This window comes from Rhinopithecus roxellana, chromosome 9, assembly GCF_007565055.1.
Source record: "Rhinopithecus roxellana isolate Shanxi Qingling chromosome 9, ASM756505v1, whole genome shotgun sequence".
Classification (NCBI taxonomy): domain Eukaryota; kingdom Metazoa; phylum Chordata; class Mammalia; order Primates; family Cercopithecidae; genus Rhinopithecus; species Rhinopithecus roxellana.
Window position 1 is genome coordinate 61,832,580 of NC_044557.1, and position 23,681 is coordinate 61,856,260.

The 23,681-nt window shown below is 41.2% G+C and overlaps 1 protein-coding gene across 4 annotated transcripts in view; it reads left to right on the forward strand.

The window, feature by feature from the left end:
* Window positions 1-23,681, forward strand: part of MATN2 (matrilin 2) — a 175,910-nt gene that overhangs the window by 108,594 nt on the left and 43,635 nt on the right. For all 4 annotated transcript variants that reach the window (XM_030937687.1, XM_030937686.1, XM_030937688.1 and 1 more), the window contains one exon: window positions 8,042-8,164. In XM_030937687.1, the coding sequence (XP_030793547.1) occupies window positions 8,042-8,164 (123 nt within the window). The remainder of the gene's footprint in view (window positions 1-8,041; window positions 8,165-23,681) is intronic.

Consider the following 23,681-nt stretch of genomic DNA (forward strand, 5'->3'; position numbering starts at 1 on the left):
CTGTGACCTGCATGAAAATTCAGTTCTTAGTCATGGACTCAGCATTTTTTTATAGATTGTCACATGTTTGAGTAAGTGGAACGTTCAATTCCAGCACCAGAGTTTCAACTCCCTGCGAGCTCATTTCACCATTGGCAGTCCTGAATTTATTTCCATATTCAATGGTGGATTGCTGACTAAGAACCTCCTTTGCTTTAGTGGAGTCCCTGAATTTATAATTCATCAGCTGCCACTAAAGTCACATTCATTGCCATCCAAAACTGTTTTTCAAAGACCATTTATCTTGCTCTCTGAACATGAATTTTCTGCTGTACTTACTCACCTGGTGTTTACAAACTGCCTTTTATTTTGGGGTAACTTTGGTCCTGTTTGCATCTTATCTACCCAGGCAGATTGTAAACCCTTGAGGGCAGAACCACTTGTACTTTTCATCTTTCATAGACTGGACTTGAAATACATTTTTCTTGAAGCACTGACTGAGGTTGATCGCAGTCTGATGCATTCATGTTTTATAAAAAATATTTTCCCCATTGACTGATTTTTAAATTATAAAGTCATTTTTGTTTATTTAAAAAAAAAGTCAGGCCAGGCATGGTGGCTCAAGCCTGTAATCCCAGCACTTTGGGATGCCGAGGCGGGCAGATCTCTTGAGCTCAGGTTTGAGACCAGCCTGGTCAACATGGTGAAACCCTGTATCTACAAAAATAACAAAAAGTAGCTGGGGGTGGTGGCATGCACCTGTACTCCCAGCTATTTAGGAGGCTGAGGTGGGAGAATTGCTTGAGCCCAAGGAGGTGTGTGCCACCGCTCCCAGCTAATGGCCAAACCCCATCTCTACCAAAAATATATAAAGAAATTAGCCAGGCATTGTGGGACATGCATGTAGTCCCGGCTACTTGGGAGGCTGAGGTGGGAGGATGGCTTGAGTCTGGGAGGCCGGGGTTGCAGTGAGCCGTGATTGTGCCACTGCATTTCAGCTTGGGTGACAGAATGAGACCCTGTCTCAAAAAAAAAAAAGAAATTTTCTGTGGGTTTTAAATCGTGCATTTGGAATTCCAATTATGCTGTGCAGAGGAGAGGTTTTGTGAGTCTGACTGTGTGTGTGTGTCTAATGTATGCTCAGCAAGTAAATTGGTTCTACCATTTCTCTAAATGACAAATTTGGTTTTTCTTAATTTGTTATCAAAAAACTTTAAAATCCAAGTGCTCCTCTCTAAAGTATCCTGTTTCCGCTAATGCCATACCCTTGCAGACTGAGTCCTGCTGAGAAAACCTTAGAATTGGACCAGCTTGTAAATCAGAAATCATTGATTTTAGGGTTTTATTACCGGCAGCAAGTATCATTTATTCTTAGAGACAGTGGAGTGATTTCTCACACATTGGGCAGAGAATGAATGTGGCAAGACTGACTTCTGACTCTGGGATCTTAGCACTTGTGATCCGGAGGACTAAAGAGCTACCAACTGGGGAATTACTCTTTCCATTTGTAAACAAGAGTGTAGAAATTTCAGGCATAAATGACTGAGAACAGATTTTGTTGAAGTAGATGAGAACTTGGAACAATAGAGCCATCACTGAGTTACGCACGAGGTCACCTCCATACATCTGCACCCTAATCTTGACCTCTCTTTTTATGAGTACAATTTTGCAACCAAGGAAGTTATGCAAAGAACCCAAACCACTTGGCAAATAACATTAGAGCTGAATGCACTAGAACTCTCTTGGCCTTAACAAACTGTTAGGTTCACGTGCGTGGCAGGGGGTTCTTCCATGTCTAACCGCTGCACTGATGGCCTCATCTGCTGTCTCCAGAAGCCTAGCAGTGCATCAATGGGTGGATCTCAAATCAAGATGGGATTTGACACCTTGGAGTTCTACAGACCAGAGACTTGGGACCCAGGAATGAGTGAATCCTGCCTTGCCAATCACATCCTCCCCCTCAGTTCCCCACAGAGCTGTGTACACAAAGAGCAAAAACATTATGAGAGTCAAAATCCAGAGAAGCTCTCTTATGCCATGAATTGGGCCTGTGGTTAGCTGATTAATGGAAAATATCATTCAGAGAGGGGAATCCTAAAAAACTACATATGCAAACCCATGCTAGTCATTTTATTCTTATTTAAAACACATAAACGTATACTTAGTAAAAATCACTTTTATGCTTTTAAAAAATACTAATTTTAAGTTGAAGAAAAAATATATTTACAAATCTTTTTTTTTTTTTTTTGAGATAAGGTATAATTCTGTTGCCCAGATTGGAGTGCAGTGGCATGATCTTGGTTCACTGCAGCCTCAATCTCCCAAACTCAAGCAATCCTCCCACCTCAGCCTCCTGAGTAGCAGGGACCACGGGTACACAGCACCATGCCCAGCTAATTTTTGTATTTTTTGTAGAGATGGGGTCCTGCTGTGTATCCCAGGCTGTTCTTGAACCCCTGGGCTCAAGCAGTCTGCCTGCCTCGGCCTTCCAAAGTGCTGGGATTATATAAACATATTTTTTTTTGCATAAACCATACCCATAATGTGTTGTCTATGATTTTTTAGTTTTGGTTTCTTTAAATTGGAGCAAGGATTTCAAGACATCTGTAAAGCAATCTAACAGCAGAACTCTTATAAATTTTAGTGGAAAATTTCCCAATGTTTTACATTTGTTTCATCCATGCCTGGTTCTATAGCAATTTTGGTTAGCAAATTGCTTTCATTTTTTCCAAAGCTTTCAACCTAATTTTTATTTTTAAAATCTCAATTTCTTTTCGTGCTTATATTTTATTGGTTTTTATTTTATTTATTTATTTATTTTGAGACAGAGTTTCACTCTGTCACCCAGGCTGGAGTGCAGTGGCACAATCTCAGCTCACTGCAACCTCCGCCTCCTGGGCTCAAGCAATCCTCCCACCTCAGCCTCCAGAGTAACTGCAACAACAGGTGCCCACCATCATACCTGGTGAATTTTTGTATTTTTAGTAGAGATGGGGTTTCACCATGTTGGCCAGGCTGGTCTCGAGCTCCTGGACCTAAGCAATCCACCCGCCTTGGCTTCCCAAAGTGTTGAGATTACAGGTGTGAGCTGCCCAGTTTTTTTTTTTTTTTTTTTTTTTTGAGATGTAGTCTTGCATTGTCGCCCAGGCTGGAGTGCAGTGGCGCGATCTCGGCTCACTGCAACCTCCAACTCCCAGATTCAAATGATTCTCCTGCTTCAGCCTCCTGAGTAACTGGGATTACAGGTGCCTGCCACCACGCCCAGCTAATTTTTGTATTTTTAGTAGAGACGGGGTTTCACCATTTTGGACAGGCTGGTCTTGAACTCCTGACCTTGTGATCCACCTGCCTTGGCCTCTCAAAGTGCTGGGATTACAGGCTTGAGCCACCACGTCTGGCCCCAGCCCAGTTTTTATAATATTTAAATTACTTACAATAACATGTACAAATGACATATACAGGTTGGGAAACAAAAGCAACCTTGCCTCTAACAATGGCTCTCAAATGTTAGCATGCCTCAGAATCACCTGGAGGGCTTGCTAAAACACGTATTCCCAGGTCCCACTGCCAGAGCTTCTGATCAGTAGGTCTGGGATGCAGCCTGAGAATGGGCATTACTGACAAGTTCTCAAGCGATAGTTGATGCAGTTGGTTCACAGACCACACTTTGAGAACCAATGTTTATAAAAATACATCTCAGTCAATGGAAGAAGTACACAGGTGTCCTAGAGCCCATGTGTTCCACCAAGGCTGCTTTATCAGCATATAAGCCAGCCATTGCGAGGCATGTACAGATGTTTTATTTTTATTTTTTTTATTCTTTGAGACGGAATCTCGCTCCATCTCCCAGGCTGGAGTGCAGTGGCGCAATCTCGGCTCACTGCAACCTCCGCCTCCTGGGTTCACACCATTCTCCTGCCTCAGCCTCCTGAGTAGCTGGGACTATAGGCGCCCACCACCACACCCAGCTAATTTTTTGTATTCTTTAGTAGAGACGGGGTTTCACTGTGTTAGCCAGGATGGTCTCGATCTCCTGACCTCATAATCCACCTGCCTTGGCCTCCCAAAGTGCTGGGATTACAGGCGTGAGCCACCGTGCCCAGCCACAGGTGTTTAAAACACAGGTGTTCTAACTGCCTTGAGCGTGTAGCATGCCCTGGGTTATCAGGATTCATATGGTCAGAGGGAATGAAAGCATTGCTTGATCAGGAGTTGGCTAAAGAGTTATCAATTAAAAGAGCATCTTAGTACAACTTTTTTTTTTTTTAAACACTTGAGCCAATGTGGATACTCTATTCTAAAACATTCTGGAAAAGGGGAAAGTTTAGAGTATGTGGCTTAGATCCGAAGCCTATGCCAAGCCTTCAACACCTCTCTAATTATTACATTAGTCTAAATTATGGGGCCAGCATAATTATGAGGTATCCCTCTGAGGGACAGAAGTGGCTGGGCTCAGATTATACCCCATGGTATAAGAGAGGATGTTCAAGAGAGAGGTAGAGTCTGAGTTTCTGACTTTTAGGTGTAGTGACCTGACCACTCATCATTGCAGCACCATCAATGTCCTATAAGTTGGAAGTCAGATCAGCGGCTCCTCTTTTTGTAGGGGATACTAAGAAGTGGGTGGCCATAGATAGGACTGGATGACTGATGGCAGGCACCCATATCCGGGATTGGGAGAGTTTCATGATGGTGAGTCGAGCCCAGCATGAGTAAGTTGAAGCTGGGGATTGTTGCCTGCTAACACAGGCCCATGCAGGCTCTGGTATGGCCAATTCCTTTGACAAACAGACTGGACCATGTGCCAGAGTTTATTTAGCCTTCCTCGATCTCAGTGTTCCCAATGTCACCATTGATTCATTTAATGATCCCTTGGTTCTTGAGAAATGAGAAATGAACTGTTAGAAGGAGGTGGTGATAGCTCAGTCGTTATGACTCCACTCTAGCAAGCGGCTAACGTCCCCTGACGTTCAGACCCTGAGACGACATGAATGCCCTATCCCCAACATAATGACTTGTGAATTTAACCTGCAAATACTAGGTTCTACTAGAACTTTTTAGGGAGCTGAAGTTACAAAAACAATATTTAGACTGAAACTTTTTTTTTTTTTTTTTTTTGAGACAGAGTCTTGCTCTGTTGCCCGGGCTGGAGTGTAGTGGTGCAATTTCAGCTCACTGCAACCTTCGTCTCCCGGGTTCAAGCAATTCTTCCTGCCTCAGCCTTCTGAGTAGCTGGGATTACAGGCACCCGCCACCATGCCCAGCTAATTTTTGTATTTTTGGTAGAGACAGGGTTTCGCCATGTTGGCCATGCTGGTCTCGAACTCCTGACCTCTGGTGATCCACCCGCCTTGGCCTCCCAAAGTGCTGGAATTACAGGCGTGAGCCACCACTCCCGGCCTGGACTGAAACTTAATGAAGCTTTGGAGCAAAAGAATAAGCTTTTTTTTTTATTTTTTTTTTTGAGACGGAGTCTTGCTCTGCCGCCCAGGCTGGAGTGCAGTGGCCGTCTCTCAGCTCACTGCAAGCTCCGCCTCTCGGGTTCAAGCCATTCTCCTGTCTCAGCCTCCCGAGTAGCTGGGACTACAGGCGCCTGCCTCGTCGCCCGGCTAGTTTTTTTTTTGTATTTTTTAGTAGAGACGGGGTTTCACCATATTAGCCAGGATGGTCTCGATCTCCTGACCTCGTGATCCGCCCGTCTCGGCCTCCCAAAGTGCTGGGATTACAGGCTTGAGCCACCGCGCCCAGCCAAGAATAAACTTAACACAGGTTATTACCCTTTACAAATCTTTAGTGTTTCCCTTTGCATCTTTTTATTACTATGCTAAATATGTCATTATCTTCTCCATGCGTGGTTTTGCTTTTTAAAATTTTACATGTGTATTAATTTTGTAGATTCTATTTCCTTGTTATTATTTACACACTTTTGATACTAATATATCCTAAAACATTGTAGGGAGTACCTTTTTTTTTTGAAAAGGGACTTGTCTTAAGTTCCTGAGCTCAAATGATTGCCCTGCCTCAGTCTCCCAAGTAGCTGGGATTTCTAAAAACTTTTTCTTTTTTTTTTTTTTTGGAGACAGGGTCTTGCTCTGTCGACCCCAGAGTCGATCCTAGGTGCACTCTCTTTTTCTCATTTCATCTCTAATCCAACAGGAATCCTGTTAGCCCACCTTCAGTATTTACCAGGTGTATTAGTTTGCTAGAGCTGTGCTCTGGTTTGGATATGGTTTATTTGGCTTCACCAGGTCTCGTGTTGAAATTTGATCTCTGTGGCCAGGCACAGTGGCTCATGCCTGTAATCCCAGCACTTTGGGAGGCTGAGGCGGGTGGATCTCTTGAACTCAGGAGTTTGAGGCCAGCCTGGCCCACATGGCGAACCGCTGTTCCTACTAAAAATATAAAAATTAACTGGGTGTGGTGGTGCACACCTGTAGTCCCAGCTACTTGGATGGCTGAGGAAGGAGGATCACTTGAATCCAGGAGGTTGAGGCTGCGGTGAGCAGAGGTGGTGCCACTGCACTCCAGCCTGAGTGACAAAGTGAGACCCTGTCTCAAAAAAAAACAAAAAAAAAAGAGAAAATAAATTTGATCCCCTGTGTCGGAGGTGGGGCCTGCTGGGAGGTGTTTGGGAACACCAGTCATATTAATTACAGCTCACCACCCTAACGAGCACATTTTAACTTGGTTACTTCTGCAAAGACCCTATTTCCAAATAAGACCACATTAGTAGGTACCAGGGTTTAGGACTCCAACATGTCTTTTTGGGGGACACAATTCAACCCATAACTTCCAGAACACCACTCCCCCTCATCCCCTGCAACATCCTGGTTTAAGCCTCCACCCATCCCCCGTGGGATCACTGGAGTCACTTCCTTACTGGTTTTCCACTCTCACATTTGCCCTCTCAGTCTATTCTTGACTCATGGGTCCAGAACCCTGCAGTGACTCCCAACTCATTCAGACTAAAAGCTGAGGTCCTTGCATGGCCCATGGGTCCCTCCTGACTTCCGCCTTCTCATCTCCTACATCTCTCCCTCCTCCAGCCACCCTGGCCTCTTTGCTGATCCTCCAGCCCCCCAAGGAGAGTCCCACCTCTTGGCTTTCACACTTGCTGTTTCTTTTGCCCAAGATACTATCTCCCAGATACCCGCATGGCTCGTATGTTAGTCAGCACTGTTCCTAACCACCCACCTTCTCAGAGAGGCCTTTCCTGACCACCTCTATTACATCCCACCTGCTACCCACTCCCCCACTGACCCTACTCCTATTCATTGTTTTGTTTTTCTCCAGAATTTTCTTTATTTCCTAATAGTCTATGCTATTTACTTATTTTATTTCTTGTCTATTCCCCAGTTCCACCATCATTATCTAAATGTAAGCTCCTCGGGCTGGAATTTTGGATTATTTTGTTACTTGTTCTATCCCTAGCACCTAAAACAGGACCTGGCCCATAGTAGGTACTCAGGAAATATTTGTGGAACTAATGAAAAATCAGCCAGTGTATTTTCTCATTATTAAACCATTTAACCTTATTCAATGTTCATCTTATTTTCTAGGAATTTTTGTTGTTGTAAACAACACTATTAATAGCTTATTGTATATAATTTCACCCTTTTCCCAGCTGTTTCTTTGGGTTTCACATCCAGGGTGAACATTGTCAAATTGCCTTCTGAAAGGATCTTTCTCAATTTATAATGCCCCCACCATTAATAACACTGCTGCCTTTCTACCACTGGGTTTTCTCTCATCTTATTTTTGCCAGTTTACTAGCTGTAAGTGCACCTTGTGATGATTTTGATTTGCAGTTCTTTAACTTTTAAATACAATAGTTCACTTGTTCTTTAGTTTATCTTCCTGTATGAATTGCCTGATACAGACTCCTGATTTTTTTTTTTTTTTGAGGAGGGCAGAGACCTTGAGTTCATATCTGTTTATCCTACTCTTTTTGGGGGCAATAATATTAATCCTAATTAGTATCTGTTATCAGTATGCCCTCATCCTACCTTTCCCTTTTCCTCCGTTTGCATTTCTAATTCTGAATGTGTTTTATTCTCTCCAGCTGTGGACTACTGTGCTTCAGAAAACCACGGATGTGAACATGAATGTGTAAATGCTGATGGCTCCTACCTTTGCCAGTGCCATGAAGGATTTGCCCTTAACCCAGATAAAAAAACGTGCACAAGTAAGTTACACACATATGCACACACAGAGAAATGTTGATGTTATTGCTGTGGTAACTGTGGCCATGGAAATCTCTCAAGTATAGATTAACATATAATTATGTCATGGGGGTCTAATACCTTTTGCCCCATTCCTCTTCTGTCAGGACTTTCATGACTTGGCTTAAGACCATAGACCACTGTATCTCAACATCACTATTCAGGGAATATGATGAAGGTACCATGACTGTTCCTTCAGCATCTGCTGAGCATGCTGACAATCAGACGAACTTACTTCGTGCTAACTCAGCTTGACTGTGCCCATCAGCACTAACAGGGCTTGAGATGTTTTCATTGAAGCTTTGTGGCTTGTGGGCTTTAGCTCTGACTCCACACAAGAAAATCGCTGAGCCAAAAAGAATTGTAAGTGGTTTCTTCTGGTGGATGGCAGTTTGCAAAGAACTGCTCATTTTTTGTTTGAGATATTTAGTTCGATTTGATTTTAACTATATACATAAAAATCAGAATTAATTTCAGCTCCCAAAATCTGAACATAAAACTCTATAAATTAAAGATGATCATTAGTTTTGCAAAAAAGATAATAACTAGTTGCAAAAAGATTCCAAAAGTGTTCTATTAAATATAAAGGTACATCAGGAGACTTAAGGGATTGTGTGTGGATTATTATCCTTCTATAGGGAGGATCGCTTGAGAAAAGCTTGTTTTTTAAGTATTAGGGCCAAGCATTTATAAAAAGTGAACTTTAATAACAGTCTAGAATAAGGTAAGGCACCTCAGAGACATGCATCAGTGACATACATCCTCAGAGTAATGCATCAATTAAAACAGGATTTTAATTCATAAAAAGTTCATGTACCTACAACCTTTCTAAAATGCTAAAATGTATTCATTATGCAAAACAGGATACGTCTGCACAAAACCTTTTTCAACATAAACTTACTTCCTACTCTTCAATACCTAAATATCAGCAGCTTACAAACACCAGAGCTGGAGGTGTGGGTGATATATGGAACTATAAGGGACACATTAGGTCAAAAGCATACATTTCTGGAGCCCCAGCCATGTGCCAATAGAAATGAATAAGGCAAGGTCGTTAATGGAGAAGATACTGTGGCTGAGTCTTGGAAGTGGAGCTGTCATTCATTAGGCAGAAAAGGGTGAGGTGGGGGTTCCAGGAGAAGGAAAGAAGTCGAAGATGTGAACCAGGCAGAGAACTGTAGTCTCCATGCCCCGTGCATGACTGGAGTATACTGTGGTTTATTTGTGTTGTTTATTGAAAGAGTAAGTAAATGAATGAGTGGGCTTTTGTGTTCCTGGTCTCCCTTCCCTTCTGAATATTCTGAACTATAAAATAGCAGCCTGGGCTGTCGTTGTGGTTGGGGAGTTGTGGTTGTTGGGCTGATGAGTCAGTGTTCCTCATCAAAGAGGAGGTCGTGGGCTGTCAGCAGCCAGCCTTGGTTCCAATCCCAGCTTCTCTGCTTTTTCTCTTGGTGATCTTGGGCAAGTTATTTATGCCTCAGTTTCCTCAGTTACCATAGAGGATGATAATACTGCCTACTACATAGCATTATTATTTCCTTTTTTTTTTTGACACTGGGTCTTACTCGATGTCACCCAGGCTGGAGAGCAGTGATGCAATCTCGGCTCACTGCAACCTCCACCTCCTGGATTCAAGCGATTCCCCCACCTCAGCCTCCCGAATGGCTGAGACTATAGGCTCGCACCACCACACCCAGCTAATTTTTTTGGTATTTTTTGATAGCAATGGTGTTTCACTATATTTGCCAGGCTGGTGTCGAATCCCTGACCTCAAGGGATCCACCCACCTCAGCCTCCCAAAGTGCTGGGAGTACAGGCATGAGCCAGAGCACCCGGCCATAGCATAATCTTGAAGACTAAATGAGGCTGGGCACAGTGGCTCCTGCCTGTAATCCCAGCACTTTGGAAAGAGAAGCAGGAGGATTAGTTGAGCCCAGGAGTTTGAGACCAGCCCTGGTAATATGGAGGGACCCTATTTCTACAAAAACTTTTTTTTTTTTTTAAATTAGCCAGGCATGGTGACAAGTGTCTGTACTCCCAGCTACTTGGGAGTCTCAGGTGGGAAGACCACTAGTTGAGCCTGGGAGGCTGGGGCTGTAGTGAGTCATGATGGCACCACTGCATTCCAGCCTGGACGACCCAGTAAGACCTTGTCTTAAAAAAAAAAAAAAAAAAAAAAAAAAGGCTAAAAAGGGGTGATGTAGGCTTCAAAGACTTTATTTCTTTATTTATTATCATTATGTTTTTTAGAAATAGGATCTTGTCTATCACCCATGCTGGAGTGTAGTGGTACAGTCCTAGCTCACTGCAGCTTCCAACTCCTGGGCTCAAGCAATCCTCCCACCTCAGCCTCCCAAAGTGCTGGAATTATGGTCACCATGAGCCACCACACCTGGTCTCCAAAACTCTAAATTTTTATTTATTGTGCATATACCACATGTCTGGGCTAAGTTTAAAGGTGCATAAACCATTCAGGATTTCTACTGCAGGCTGGTGAGGGACCCTAGCCATAGCCACACTGAGTAGCTGAGTCATGGTGCCAGGAGTTATGTGACCAACAGCCTAGAGTTTGATGCAACCAGGACCACAGCAGGAGTTAGAGGAAGGAGACCAGTTAGACCAGAACAGGTGAGATGCTGCCTTGCAGGGATGAAGGCTGGAGAAAAACACATGGCCTAGCCAGTCTCCTACCTTTTTCTCCAGACTGCACCCCCTGGCTGGGGTCACCTGATTTCTACCCCAGCACCAGCCCTAGTTCCCAGAGTGGCACCCTCTTCCCCATCCTGTGGCTCAGCATGCCTCCTGTCCCAGATCCCCAGCCCAGGGTGGTGCAGGCAAGGAGAGTGTTGGAGCCCTGGAATCAGACCCTGGAAGTAGATACCGCAGCGTAGGGGGACTGGGAGAGGAGGTTTGGCTAGGAGCCACAGGAGGGGCTGATCCAGCTGTGAGGTCTCACCAGCTAGGCAGCGAGCCCAGCAGTGCAGTTGTCAGAATCAAGACCCAGAAGTGGGTCACCCCAATGCGTGGGCAGGGAAGAGTGCTGGGAGATTGGAGGGTTCCGGCAGGCAGCCTCAGGGCAGTACATCCCTTAGAAGAGCCCTCTTCCCACCATGCTTGGGGTGGGCAGGAGCCAGACCCGGGAGGAGGGAGATAAGAGGAAGAGAGGAGACAGAGTACTTGGAAAGCTAAAAGTAGAAAGTAAGGCAAAAGCCCAGTCGTAAGAATGAAACACTCAGAAGTGCTCCAGATCTGTGGCGGGGACAAGAACTGAGAAACAGGGACCAGTTAAAATTACAGAAACAGGATAGAGGCAGAAGCTCAGAACCGAGGTGGCCACACTGTTAGTACGAAGGCCTCCCACCGGCTTCCAGCCAAGTCAGCCTGGCTACTGCTGTGACGTTGAAAGATTTTTTTTTTTTAATTCTACTTCTTATAAACTTGCAAAAAATAAAATAAACTCAGTTTCTTAAATTTCAGCCTGTATTTTTAACCAAAAGTATATTTGAAAGCGAATCCAATTAGTACGTATGCAATTATTGTCTAAAAATGTAGACTAGTCAATGTAATAAACCAAGCATGGTTAATTTATGATTAAGCCAAAATGTACATAATAGGGCTTCATGTTCATGAACTAGTACTATAATTTGAAATCTGTAAGTGTTGTTCAAAAAAGCACTACCTTTATATCAATTTCTTACCTTAGAGCAGCCCATCCAAAGCTAGAGGGGAGAAAGGTGGAAACAGGTACCATCAGTTTGCAAAATGTTAGCAAGACTTTTTTGTTTTGGTATTGTTGTAAAACATACATAATAGAAAGTTTACCACTGTACCCATTCAGTGGCATTAAATACATTCACATTGTGAAAAACACATATCCTAGCCTGTCTCCTTCCTGCCTGTCCAGACCACACCCCTTGGCTGGGGTCACCTGATTTCCACCCAGCTATAACTATCCTCACCATCCATCTCCAGAAATTTTCATCATCCCAAACTGAAACATTGTACCCATTGAACAATAACTCCCCATTGCCTGCCCTGTCAACCACCATTCTACTTTCTGTCTGTGAATTTCACCACTCTCAGTACTTCATGTAAGTGGGATTGTACGGTATTTGTCCTTTGCTGTCTGACATATTTCACTTAGCATAACGTCCTCAAGGTTTATCTGTGTTGTAGTATATATCAGAATTTCCTTCCTTTTTAAGACTGCGTAGTATTCAGTTGTATGTATATACCCCATTTTGTTTATTCATCTGTTGATGGACATTTGGGCTACTTCCATCTTTTGCCTATTGTGAATAATGCTACTATAAACATGAGTGTTCCAGTCCTTGCTTTCAGTTCTTGTGGGTTTTTGTGCCCAGAAGTGGAATTGCTGGTCATCTGGTAGCAAGACTTTTTGAGATCTAAATTGAAACCCTTACTCTTTAGCCAAGCATGAGAAAGAACACTCTCAGATATCCAGGGTCTTTTCACCAGAAAGATCTATAGAGGACTTCAGTCCGCTGGACAGGGATTCATGTTTTTGGTAGCAAGGAGACTGTGGGCTTTGAGTCTAATGCCCAATCATCTAATGCCTGTAATGATGCATAAAGGCAATTGTGGACACCATCTTTTGCATGTTGCCATTTATTATTTTCGTACTTGGAGGTCATTATGTTCATTGATTTTCAGTCTCCAGTGATAACTTGGTTGACATTTCCATCCTTATTTTTCAAATAAGAATGCTCTGCACAGAGTAAGGCACTGAATGGATATGTTTGTGTTTGCACTAAAAACAAAACACAGAAGGAAATAAACTTTTTAAAGTAGAGATGAGGTCTGCTATGTTGCTCAGGTTGGACTAGACCTCCAGACCTCAAGTGGTTCTCCCAGCTTGGCCTCCCAAAGTGCTGAGATGAGCCACCATTCCTGGCCGGAAATAATTTTATGCTGAATCAGCAATAGAAGAACTACAAAGTATTGGTTGTCAGGTTTCTTGGCCAGGGCATAGTTAACATACTGAGTGCCACTACCTTCCTATAGCCTGTAATATGCCACTTTTGTGAGTCCCTATGTGCATAAATCAAACACTTGCAGCTGGAAGAAGCCTTAAAGTTCAACCTAGTTCTTGCCCAACTATCCATCCTACAATACTCTCACTGTGCCATCCCCCAACCTGCACTTGAATACCCCCACTGACAGGATATTCACTATACCCCATGGCAGTTCATTCCACTTTGTATAGCTCTGACTCTTAGAAAGTGATTCCCTAGACGGAGCTGATATCTATTTCCTTTCTCTTAGAAATGAACAAAACAAATTTGGCTACTTGCATTCTTTGTGGCCACTAAGAATGAGTCATATCAGAGTAACTTTATTTCATTTAGTAGACTAGCCAGGCATGGAAAATGTAGTAGCGACCATCTAAACTTTAATAGGCATTTGACCAATTTGTGTGTGGAGAAATTTGTGCTCAAGGAATGATTGGTTGGGTTTGTAACTGGCCAAATGTCTGTAACCACAGGATGCTGATTGTTGAACTGAGATCTTCCTAGAAGGAGGTTTTTAAGCAGTTTGCTGGGAAGAAGCCTTATGGAAGGCATGAGAGCTATCTCCCATTCGTAATGTCCCCCATGTTGCTTCTTGGTGTGCAATGTTTATGTATCTAAACCCTCGAAAAACACACTCCAGTAAGAGTAATACCAATAACCTTTATTCATTCTACAAATATTTGTTGAGTAGCTACTATGTGTCAGATATGATTGTAGACACTGGGCATGCAGTAATAAATTATACAGAACAAAAGAACCCAGCCAGTATCTGTCCTTATAGAGCCTACATTCTATTGGAGCAGGATAAGAGAATACTACAGGTCTCAACAGCAAAGTAATACTAGCCTTTGATTCAAGATTTGAAGGCAGTGACAGACGGAGGAAACCTGAGGCAGAGGTAGAAATGAAATTCTATGAAATAAAATTATCTGTGATACTATCACACAGCACCAGTACAAAATTGATATTGTTTTAGTCCATTTGTGTTGCTATAAAGGAACACCTGAGACTGGGTAATTTATAAAGAAAATAAGGTTTATTTGGCTTATGATTCTGCTGGCTGGAAGATTGGGCATCTAGTGAAAGCCTAAGGCTGCTTCCACTCACAGCGGAAGGTGATGTGGAGCCGACCTGTACAGAGGTCACATGGTGAGAGAGGAAGCAAGAGAGAAAGGATGGGGAGGTGCCAGGCTCTTTTTAACAACCAGCTCTCATGAGAACTAACAGAGCCAACGTACTCATTACTGTGAGGACAGCACCAAGCTATTCATCAGGGATTCCCCACCAGGACCCAAACACCTCCCATTAAGCCCCACCTCCAACACTGGGGATTAAATTTTAACATGAAGTTTATGGGAACAAATATCCAAACTGTAGCAGATATGCACCTGAAGATATATATATTGTTTTCAGCAATGTTCCCTGATTATTTTCTTCTGTAAATCACAGGACACTTCCTATATGGTCCTTTTTCTTTTTTCTTTTTTTTTTTCTTTTTTTTTTTTTTTTGAGACGGAGTCTAACTGGTCGCCCAGGCTGGAGTGCAGTGGCCCTGTCTCGGCTCACTGCAAGCTCTGCCTCCTGGGTTCACACCATTCTCCTGCCTCAGTCTCCCAAGTAGCTGGGACTACAGGCGCCTGCCACCACACCCGGCTAATTTTTTGTATTTTTAGCAGAGATGGGGTTTCACCGTGTTAGCCAGGATGGTCTCGATCTCCTGACCTCATGATCCACCCGCCTCTGCCTCCCAGAGTGCTGGGATTATAGGTGTGAACCATGGCGCCCGCCCATTGTTCTTTTTTGTGTATGATTTGGGCCATTTTCCATGGCAACTAGTTTCACAATTACAAATGTGTACATTTATTTTTAGTACTTTTTCTGATTACAAAAGTAATACAGGCTCGTTGAGGGAAACTGGTTCCTATAGAAATGCAATTCTATGAAATAAGATGATTTGTGATGCTATCACCCAGAGAAAACCATTGTTTTTGTGTTTCCTTTTGTTTTGTGAGACGGGGTTCTCACCATGTTGCCCAGGCTGGTCTTGATCTCCTCAGCTCAAGCAGTCCTTCTGCCTCAGCCTCCCAGGTGTTGAGATTATGGGCACACACTGCTGCACCTAGCTGATAACCATTGTTTATGCCAGTTTGGAACATTTCTCTCCAGTCTTTTTAAATGTATGTATATGGATTTATTTTTATAGAGTTGAGATCATGTAGTATAACAATAAATCATAAGCATTTTGACATGTCACTTCAATGTTATCAAAAACATTTTAATGTCTGTGTAAAATTCTATTAAAGGTATATGTCAGAACATATTCAGGATTTTTTGACTGCTCAAATAGTATTGTGATAAACATTCTTATGCTTGAATCTTTTTTTTCTGATCATTTTCTTAGGAACACAACAAAAAAGAAAATTTATTGAGTCAAAGGCTATTAACATTTTTAAGGCTTTTGATACATATTCAAAATTATTTTCCAAAAGCGTTGTACCGATTTATACTCTACCATAAGTGTTTAAGGAGCAATTTTTTTTTTTTTAATTTTTTTTTATTTTTTTTAATTTTTTTTTTTATTATACTTTAAGTTCTAGGGTACATGTGCATAACGTGCAGGTTTGTTACATATGTATACTTATGCCATGTTGGTGTGCTGCACCCATCAACTCATCAGCACCCATCAATTCATCATTTATATCATGTATAACTCCCCAATGCAATCCCTCCCTCCTCCCCCCTCCCCCCTCCCCATGATAGGCCCCAGTGCGTGATGTTCCCCTTCCCGAGTCCAAGTGATCTCATTGTTCAGTTCCCACCAATGAGTGAGAACATGCGGTGTTTGGTTTTCTGTTCTTGTGATAGTTTGCTAAGAATGATGGTTTCCAGCTGCATCCATGTCCCTACAAAGGACGCAAACTCATCCTTTTTTATGGCTGCATAGTATTCCATGGTGTATATATGCCACATTTTCTTAATCCAGTCTGTCACAGATGGACATTTGGGTTGATTCCAAGTCTTTGCTATTGTGAATAGTGCCGCAATAAACATACGTGTACATGTGTCTTTGTAGTAGAATAATTTATAATCCTTTGGGTATATACCCAGTAGTGGGATGGCTGGGTCATATGGTACATCTAGTTCTAGATCCTTGAGGAATTGCCATACTGTTTTCCATAATGGTTGAACTAGTTTACAATCCCACCAACAGTGTAAAAGTGTTCCTATTTCTCCACATCCTCTCCAACACCTGTTGTTTCCTGACTTCTTAATGATTGCCATTCTAACTGGTGTGAGATGGTATCTCATTGTGGTTTTGATTTGCATTTCTCTGATGGCGAGTGATGATGAGCATTTTTTCATGTGTCTGTTGGCTGTATGAATATCTTCTTTTGAGAAATGTCTGTTCATATCCTTTGCCCACTTTTTGATGGGGTTGTTTGTTTTTTTCTTGTATATTTGTTTGAGTTCTTTGTAGATTCTGGATATTAGCCCTTTGTCAGATGAGTAGATTGCAAAAATTTTCTCCCATTCTGTAGGTTGCCTGTTCACTCTGATGGTAGTTTCTTTTGCTGTGCAAAAGCTCTTTATTTTAATTAGATCCCATTTGTCAATTTTTGCTTTTGCTGCCGTTGCTTTTGGTGTTTTAGACATGAAGTCCTTGCCCATGCCTATGTCCTGAATGGTACTACCTAGATTTTCTTCTAGGGTTTTTATGGTATTAGGTCTAACATTTAAGTCTCTAATCCATCTTGAATTAATCTTCGTATAAGGAGTAAGGAAAGGATCCAGTTTCAGCTTTCTACTTATGGCTAGCCAATTTTCCCAGCACCATTTATTAAATAGGGAATCCTTTCCCCATTTCTTGTTTCTCTCAGGTTTGTCAAAGATCAGATGGCTGTAGATGTGCGGTATTAAGGAGCAATTTTTATTTTTAAATTAAATTATTTATGATTTCAATAGGTTTTTGGGGAACAGGTGGTGTTTGGTTACATGGACAAGTCCTTTAGTGGTGATTCTGAGATTTTCAGTACACCCATCACCTGAGCAGGATATGTAATACCAAATGTGTAGTCTTTTATTCCTCACCACCCTCCCACCCCAAGTCCATTGTATCATCCTTATGCCTTAAAGCTTAGCTCCCATTTAAAAGTGAGAAGTGGGATATTTGATTTTCCATTCCTGAGTTACTTCACTTAGAATAATGGTCTCCAACTCCTTCTAGGTTGCTGCAAATGCCATTATTTTGTTCCTTTTTATGGCCGAGTAGTATTCCATGGTGTATATAGACACTATATTTTCTTTATCTACTTGTTGATTGGTGGGCATTGGGGCTGGTTCCATATTTTTGCAATTGCAAATTGTGTTGCTATAAACATGTGTGTGCAAGTATCTTTTTCATATAATGACTTATTTTCCTCTGGGTAGATACTCAGTAGTGGGACTGCTGGATCAAATGGAAGATCTACTTTTAGTTCTTTGAGGAATCTCCACACTGTTTTCCATAGTAGTTGTACTAGTTTACATTCCCACCAGCAGTGAAAAAGGAATTTGTCTATTTCATCTTAACACATGGACACATGGTAGGGAACAGCACACACCGGGGCCTGTAGCAGGAAGCAGGGAGAGGGAAAGCATCCAGAAGAATAGCTAATGGATGCTGGGCTTAATACCTGGGTGATGCGCTGATCTGTGCAGCAAACCACCATGGCACATATTTACCTAACAAACCTGCACATTCTGCACATGTACCCTAGAACTTAAAAGTTGAAGAAAAAAAAAGTGTTTCTTAAGGGGGCAACTTTAAAAAATTTTGCTGATTTTCTAGGAGAAAATTTATTCTTTATGCTTTTTTATCATGTCTTTAATACCTGTTCTTCATAAAATTATCCAATTATATATATATCTAATTTATAAATGTATATTTATTGGTGTTATTATTTGATTAATGAATATTTTCCAATATAAGTGATTGTAAGGGAATCCTACAAATTTCATGCAGCACGGACTGTGCCTCTTTGTTCAGTGCTGATCCTAGTGCCTGCCCCATGGTGAATGCTCAGGAGTGTTTACTGAATGAATGAATAGACAGGGAACTGAACATGTCTTCATATATGAGACATTGAAGAGAGAGGGAATAATAAAAAGCTGAGCTAAAATAAAAGGAATAGAAGACATAAAAGCAATGGAGAAAATTGGTAAAAACCAAAATGTGGTTTTTTTAGAAGATTAAAAATATTGATAAATGTCTAACCAGACTAGTCAAGGAAGAAAAAAGAGAGAAGACACAAATTACTAATATCAGGAATGAGAAAGTGGACATCAATACATATCCTACAAACTTTGAAGGATAATACAGGCCAAGCATGGTGGATCATGCCTGTAATCTGAACACTTTGGGAGGCCAAAGCAGGAGGATCACTTGAGGCAAGGAGTTCAAGACCAGCCTGGGCAACATAGAGCCCATCTCCACCAAAAAAAGAAAAAAAAAAAAAATATATATATATATACACACACACACACACATACATGTATACACACATACATATACATGTATACACACACACATATATATATACAGAAAAATCATGAACAAATTTATGCCAATAACTTTGACAACTTAGATGAAATGAACAAATTCCTTGAAAGACCAAGAATAAATAGAGGCTGGGCATGGTGGCTCATACCTGTAATCCCAGAACTTTGGGAGGCTGAGGTGGGAGGATTGCTTGAGGCCAGGAGTTCTAGATCAGCCTGAGCAACATAGCAAGACCCCATCTCTACAAAAAATAAATTAACTGGGCAAGGTAGCAAGTGCCTGTAGTCCCAGCTACTCAAAAGGCTGAGGCAGGAGGGTTGCGTGAGCCCAGGAGGTTGAGGCTTCAGTGAGCCATGATCACACCACTGCACTCCAGCCTGAGCAACAGGGTAAGACCCTGTGCCCTGACAGACTGAAAAAAAAAAAAAAATAGTCTGAATAGATCTCTATCTATTAAAAGAAATGGAATGTGCACTTTAAAACCTTCCCACAGAGAAGACTTCAAACCTAGTTGGCTTAACTGGTGAATTCTACCAAACATTTGAAGAAAAACTGATACTAATTCTACACAAATTATTCCAAAAAATTGAAGAGGAAAAACAATTTTCAACTCATTCTATGAGGCTATCATTGCCCTGATGCCCAAATCAGAAAAGAAAGACATAAAAAAAGAAAACTATATACAAATATGTCTCATGAAATACCTGCAAAAGTTCTTTAAATAGTTTCTAGCAATCAAATTCAACAATATATTGAAAAATACAATACATCATGACCAAGTGAATTCCAGGAATTCAAAGTTGGCTTAACATTCAAAACTCAATCGATGTAATTCATAATATTAACATACTAAAAAGCCATCTCAATAGATGCAGAAAAGACATTGGATAAGATCTGACATTCATTTATTCTTTAAATAAACTTTCAGCAAATTAGGAATGAAGGTAACTGCCTCAATCTGATAAAGTACATCAATGAAAAAACCATCAGCTAACATCATACTTAATAGTGAAAGACATTGCTTTCTTTCAGGAATAAATTTTCTTTTCCTTTCAGGAACAAAATTTCTTTTCAGATCAGGAATAAAACAATGTCCACTCATACCACTTCTATTTAATATGGTACTGGAAGTTCTAGCCGGTGCAATAAGACAGAGAAAGATAAATAAATGATACCTAGATTGTAAAAAAAACCCATCTTTATTAACAGATAACATGATCACCTATGTAGAAAATCCAATGGAATCTACAAAAAAGCTACTAGAACTTTTAATAGCAAGTGAATTTATCAAGGTTGCAGGACACAAAATTAGTATACAAAAATAAATTAGTTTTATATACTTACAATGGACAATCAAAATATAAAATTTAAAAAATACCTTTCAGGCTGTGCGCGGTGGCTCATGCCTGTAATCCCAGCACAATGGGAGACCAAAGTGGGCGGATCACTTGAGGTCAGGAGTTTGAGACAAGTCTGGCCAACGTGGTGAAACCTTGTCTCTACTAAAAATACAAAAATTAGCCAGGCATGGTGGCAGGTGCCTGTAATCCCAGCTACTTGGGAAGCTGAGGCAGGGGAATTGCTTGAACCCAGGAGGCAGAGGTTTCAGTGAGCTGAGATTGCGCCGCTGCATTCCAGCCTGGGTGACAGAGCAAGACTCTGTCAAAAAAAAAAAAAAAAAAAAAAAAAAAGACAAGCCTCTCAATAAAAATGGGCAAAATATTTGAATAGACACTTCACCAAAGAATATATGGAGGTGGCAAAGAAGCATATGAAAATATATTCAGCAACATTAGTCATTAGGTAAATACAAAGTGAAGTCATATTGAGATAATCATACCCACTAGAATGACTGAAATTACCAAGTGTTGATGAGGATACGGAGCAACTGGAACTCTCATAAATTGCTGGTGGGAATGTTTAAGCAGTTAAGCATACATGTCCCATATGACTCAGCCATTATGCAAGAGGAATGAAAGCATATGTACACACAAAAACTTGCACATTAATGTTCATAGCTGCTTTATTTGTGATAGCCCCAAACTGGAAACAGGTAAATAGCCCTTCAGCAAGTGAATGGATAAACAAATTGTGTTGTAATCACATAGTGAAATACTACTCTGCAATAAAAAGGAACAAACTATTGACACACATATGAATATGGATGAATCTCAAAATAATTATGCTGAATGAAAGAAACCAGACCAAAAAGAATACATACTATATGATTACATTTATTTAAAATTCCATAGGGAGATAAAAAAAGAAGATAAAATTAAAATTCTAGAAAATGCAAACTGATTTATCTGGATAGAAGATAAATGGTTATTTGGGACTGGAGAGGGTGGGGAAGAATGAATTAGAAAGGGGCAGGAGGAAAGTTTTGAGAGTAATACATATGCTCGTTATTTTGATTGTGGTGATGGTTTCATGGCAGGATACATATGCAAAATGCATCAGATTGTTTTTCTTGAGTATATGCAGTTTGGTTTTTGTCAATTATACCTCATAAAAACTAAAAACAAGTAAAAGAGACTGTATTATTCCAAAATTGCTATGCCATAAAACACAAAGAGAGGCTGTGGAAATGTTCTGGCCCATCACTATCCAGTGGGACACTCGGGTTGATGGAATGCTCTGTTTGCATCAGATAGTACAGTAGTCAGGAGCCATATGTGGCCATTGAGCACTTGAGATACAGCCAGTGCAACCCAGCAACTGAATTTTTGTTTCTTTTTTTTTTGTTGTTGTTGTTAGAGACAGGCTCTTGCTTTGTTGCCCAGGCTGCAGTGCAGTGGTACAGTCATAGCTCATAGCTCACTGCAATCACCAACTCCTGGGCTCATAAGATCCTCTGGCCTCAGCCTCCCTTGTAACTGGGACTATAGGCAGGTGCCACCATGCTCAGCTAGCTTAAAAAAATTATTCTTTTGCCGGACGCAGTGGCTCATGCCTGTAATCCTAGCACTTTGGGAGGCTGAGGCGGGTGGATTGCCTGAGTTCAGGAGTTCGAGAACAGCCTGGGCAACACAGTGAAACCCTGTCTCTACTAAATTACAAAAAATTAGCTGGGCGTGGTGGCGTGCACCTGTAGTCCCAGCTACTCAGGAGGCTGAGGCAGGAGAATTGCTTGAACCCGGGAGGCGGAGGTTGCAGTGAGCTGAGATTGTGGCACTGCACTCCATCCTGGGCAACAGAGCGAGACTCCATCTCAAAAAAAAAAAAAATTCTTTTTGTAGAAATGGGGTCTTGCTGTGTTGCTCAGGCTGGTCTCAAATTTCTGGGTTCAAGCAATCCTCCAGCCTCAGCTTCACAAAGCACTGGGATTACAAGCATGAGCCACCACCCCTGGCTGAATTTTTATTGTTATTTCATTTTAATCAATTTTAATTTAAATAGACATATTAGGCAGCATGGTTCTAGATTAAGGGAGACTAAGCAGATACGTAAACAAAATACAGTCTCTGACTCTAGACTAGATCCTGTACTGGAAGGTGAAAAATGCTATGATGAACATAATTAAGTCAACTGACAAGATTAGAATATGGATGGTAGATTAAATGTAAGTATTGTATCAATGTAAACTTATGAAATTTATAACCATACTGCAGTTATATAAGAGAATATCCCTCCTCTTAGGAAACACAGACTGTTTTTAAGGGAAAGGACCAGAATGTATATAATGTACCCTCACCTAGGTCAGAGAGATGACCAAGTAATCACAAGAATGGGGTAAAATGTTAACAAAGGTGAATCTGGGTAAAGAGCATGTAAGTGTTTCTTGTGCTATTTTTATGTTTGTAACTTTTTGTAAGCTTGAAATTGTTTTAAAAGAGAAAGATTTTTAAAATGCCTTTATATATGACTATGGTATTGCAATTATATTGTTTATAAAGACTCCCAGTGTTTTAAAGCTACATTATGAAGCATTTATGGACAAAAGAATACAATGTCTGGGCCAGGTGTGGTGGCTCACTCCTGTAATCCCAGCACTTTGGAAGGCTGAGGCAGGTGGATCACGAGGTCAGGAGTTCTAGACTAGCCTGGCCAAGATGGTGAAACCTCATCTCCACTAAAAATACAAAAATTAGCTGGGTGTGGTGGCAGGCGCCTGTAATCCCAGCTACTTGGGAGGCTGAGGCAGTAGGATTGCCTGAACCCAGGTGGCAGAGGTTGCAATGAGCCAAGATTGCACCACTGCACTGCAGCCTGGGTGTTAGGGTGAGACTCCATCTCAAAAAAAAAAAAAAAAAAAAAATTAGTCAGGCATGATGGCACGCACCAGTAATTCCAGCTACTCGGGAAGCTGAAGCAGGAGAATTGCTTGAACCTGGGAGGCGGAGGTTGCAGTGAGCCTGGATTGCACCATTGCACGTCAGCCTGGGCAACAGAGCGAGACTCTGTCTCAAAACACATAATAATAATAATAATAATAATAATAGTAATAATAACAATACAATGTCTGGAGTTTGCTTCAAAGTAATGTGGGATCTTACTACAGAGAGTTGGAACATAGTTGAAAGCAGAGCAGCCATAGATTGATTCTCCTGAAGCTAGGTGATATGTACATGGATTTATTATACTACTCAGTCCATTTTTGAAATTGGACATGATTGTATATTTTGCTTAACGCTTCCATAAGTTTAAATTGGGAAAAATTGGCATCTTACTCAACATTTTTTCCTTTCAAGAATATTGTATATCTTTCCCTTACTCAGTTTGTTTCCTCTGGTATGGATTGGGAACTCTCATTTATACCAAATTATTTATTAGGAAGATTATTTATGCAGTTCAAATGTTCCTTAAAATAATAAAAACCCTCATCAAAACAAAGACTCCTTTTAAGATTCCATCAGTGGTCATTTATTTCAAGCAATTTTGAACAATGTTTTCAAGTTCCACTCTGGG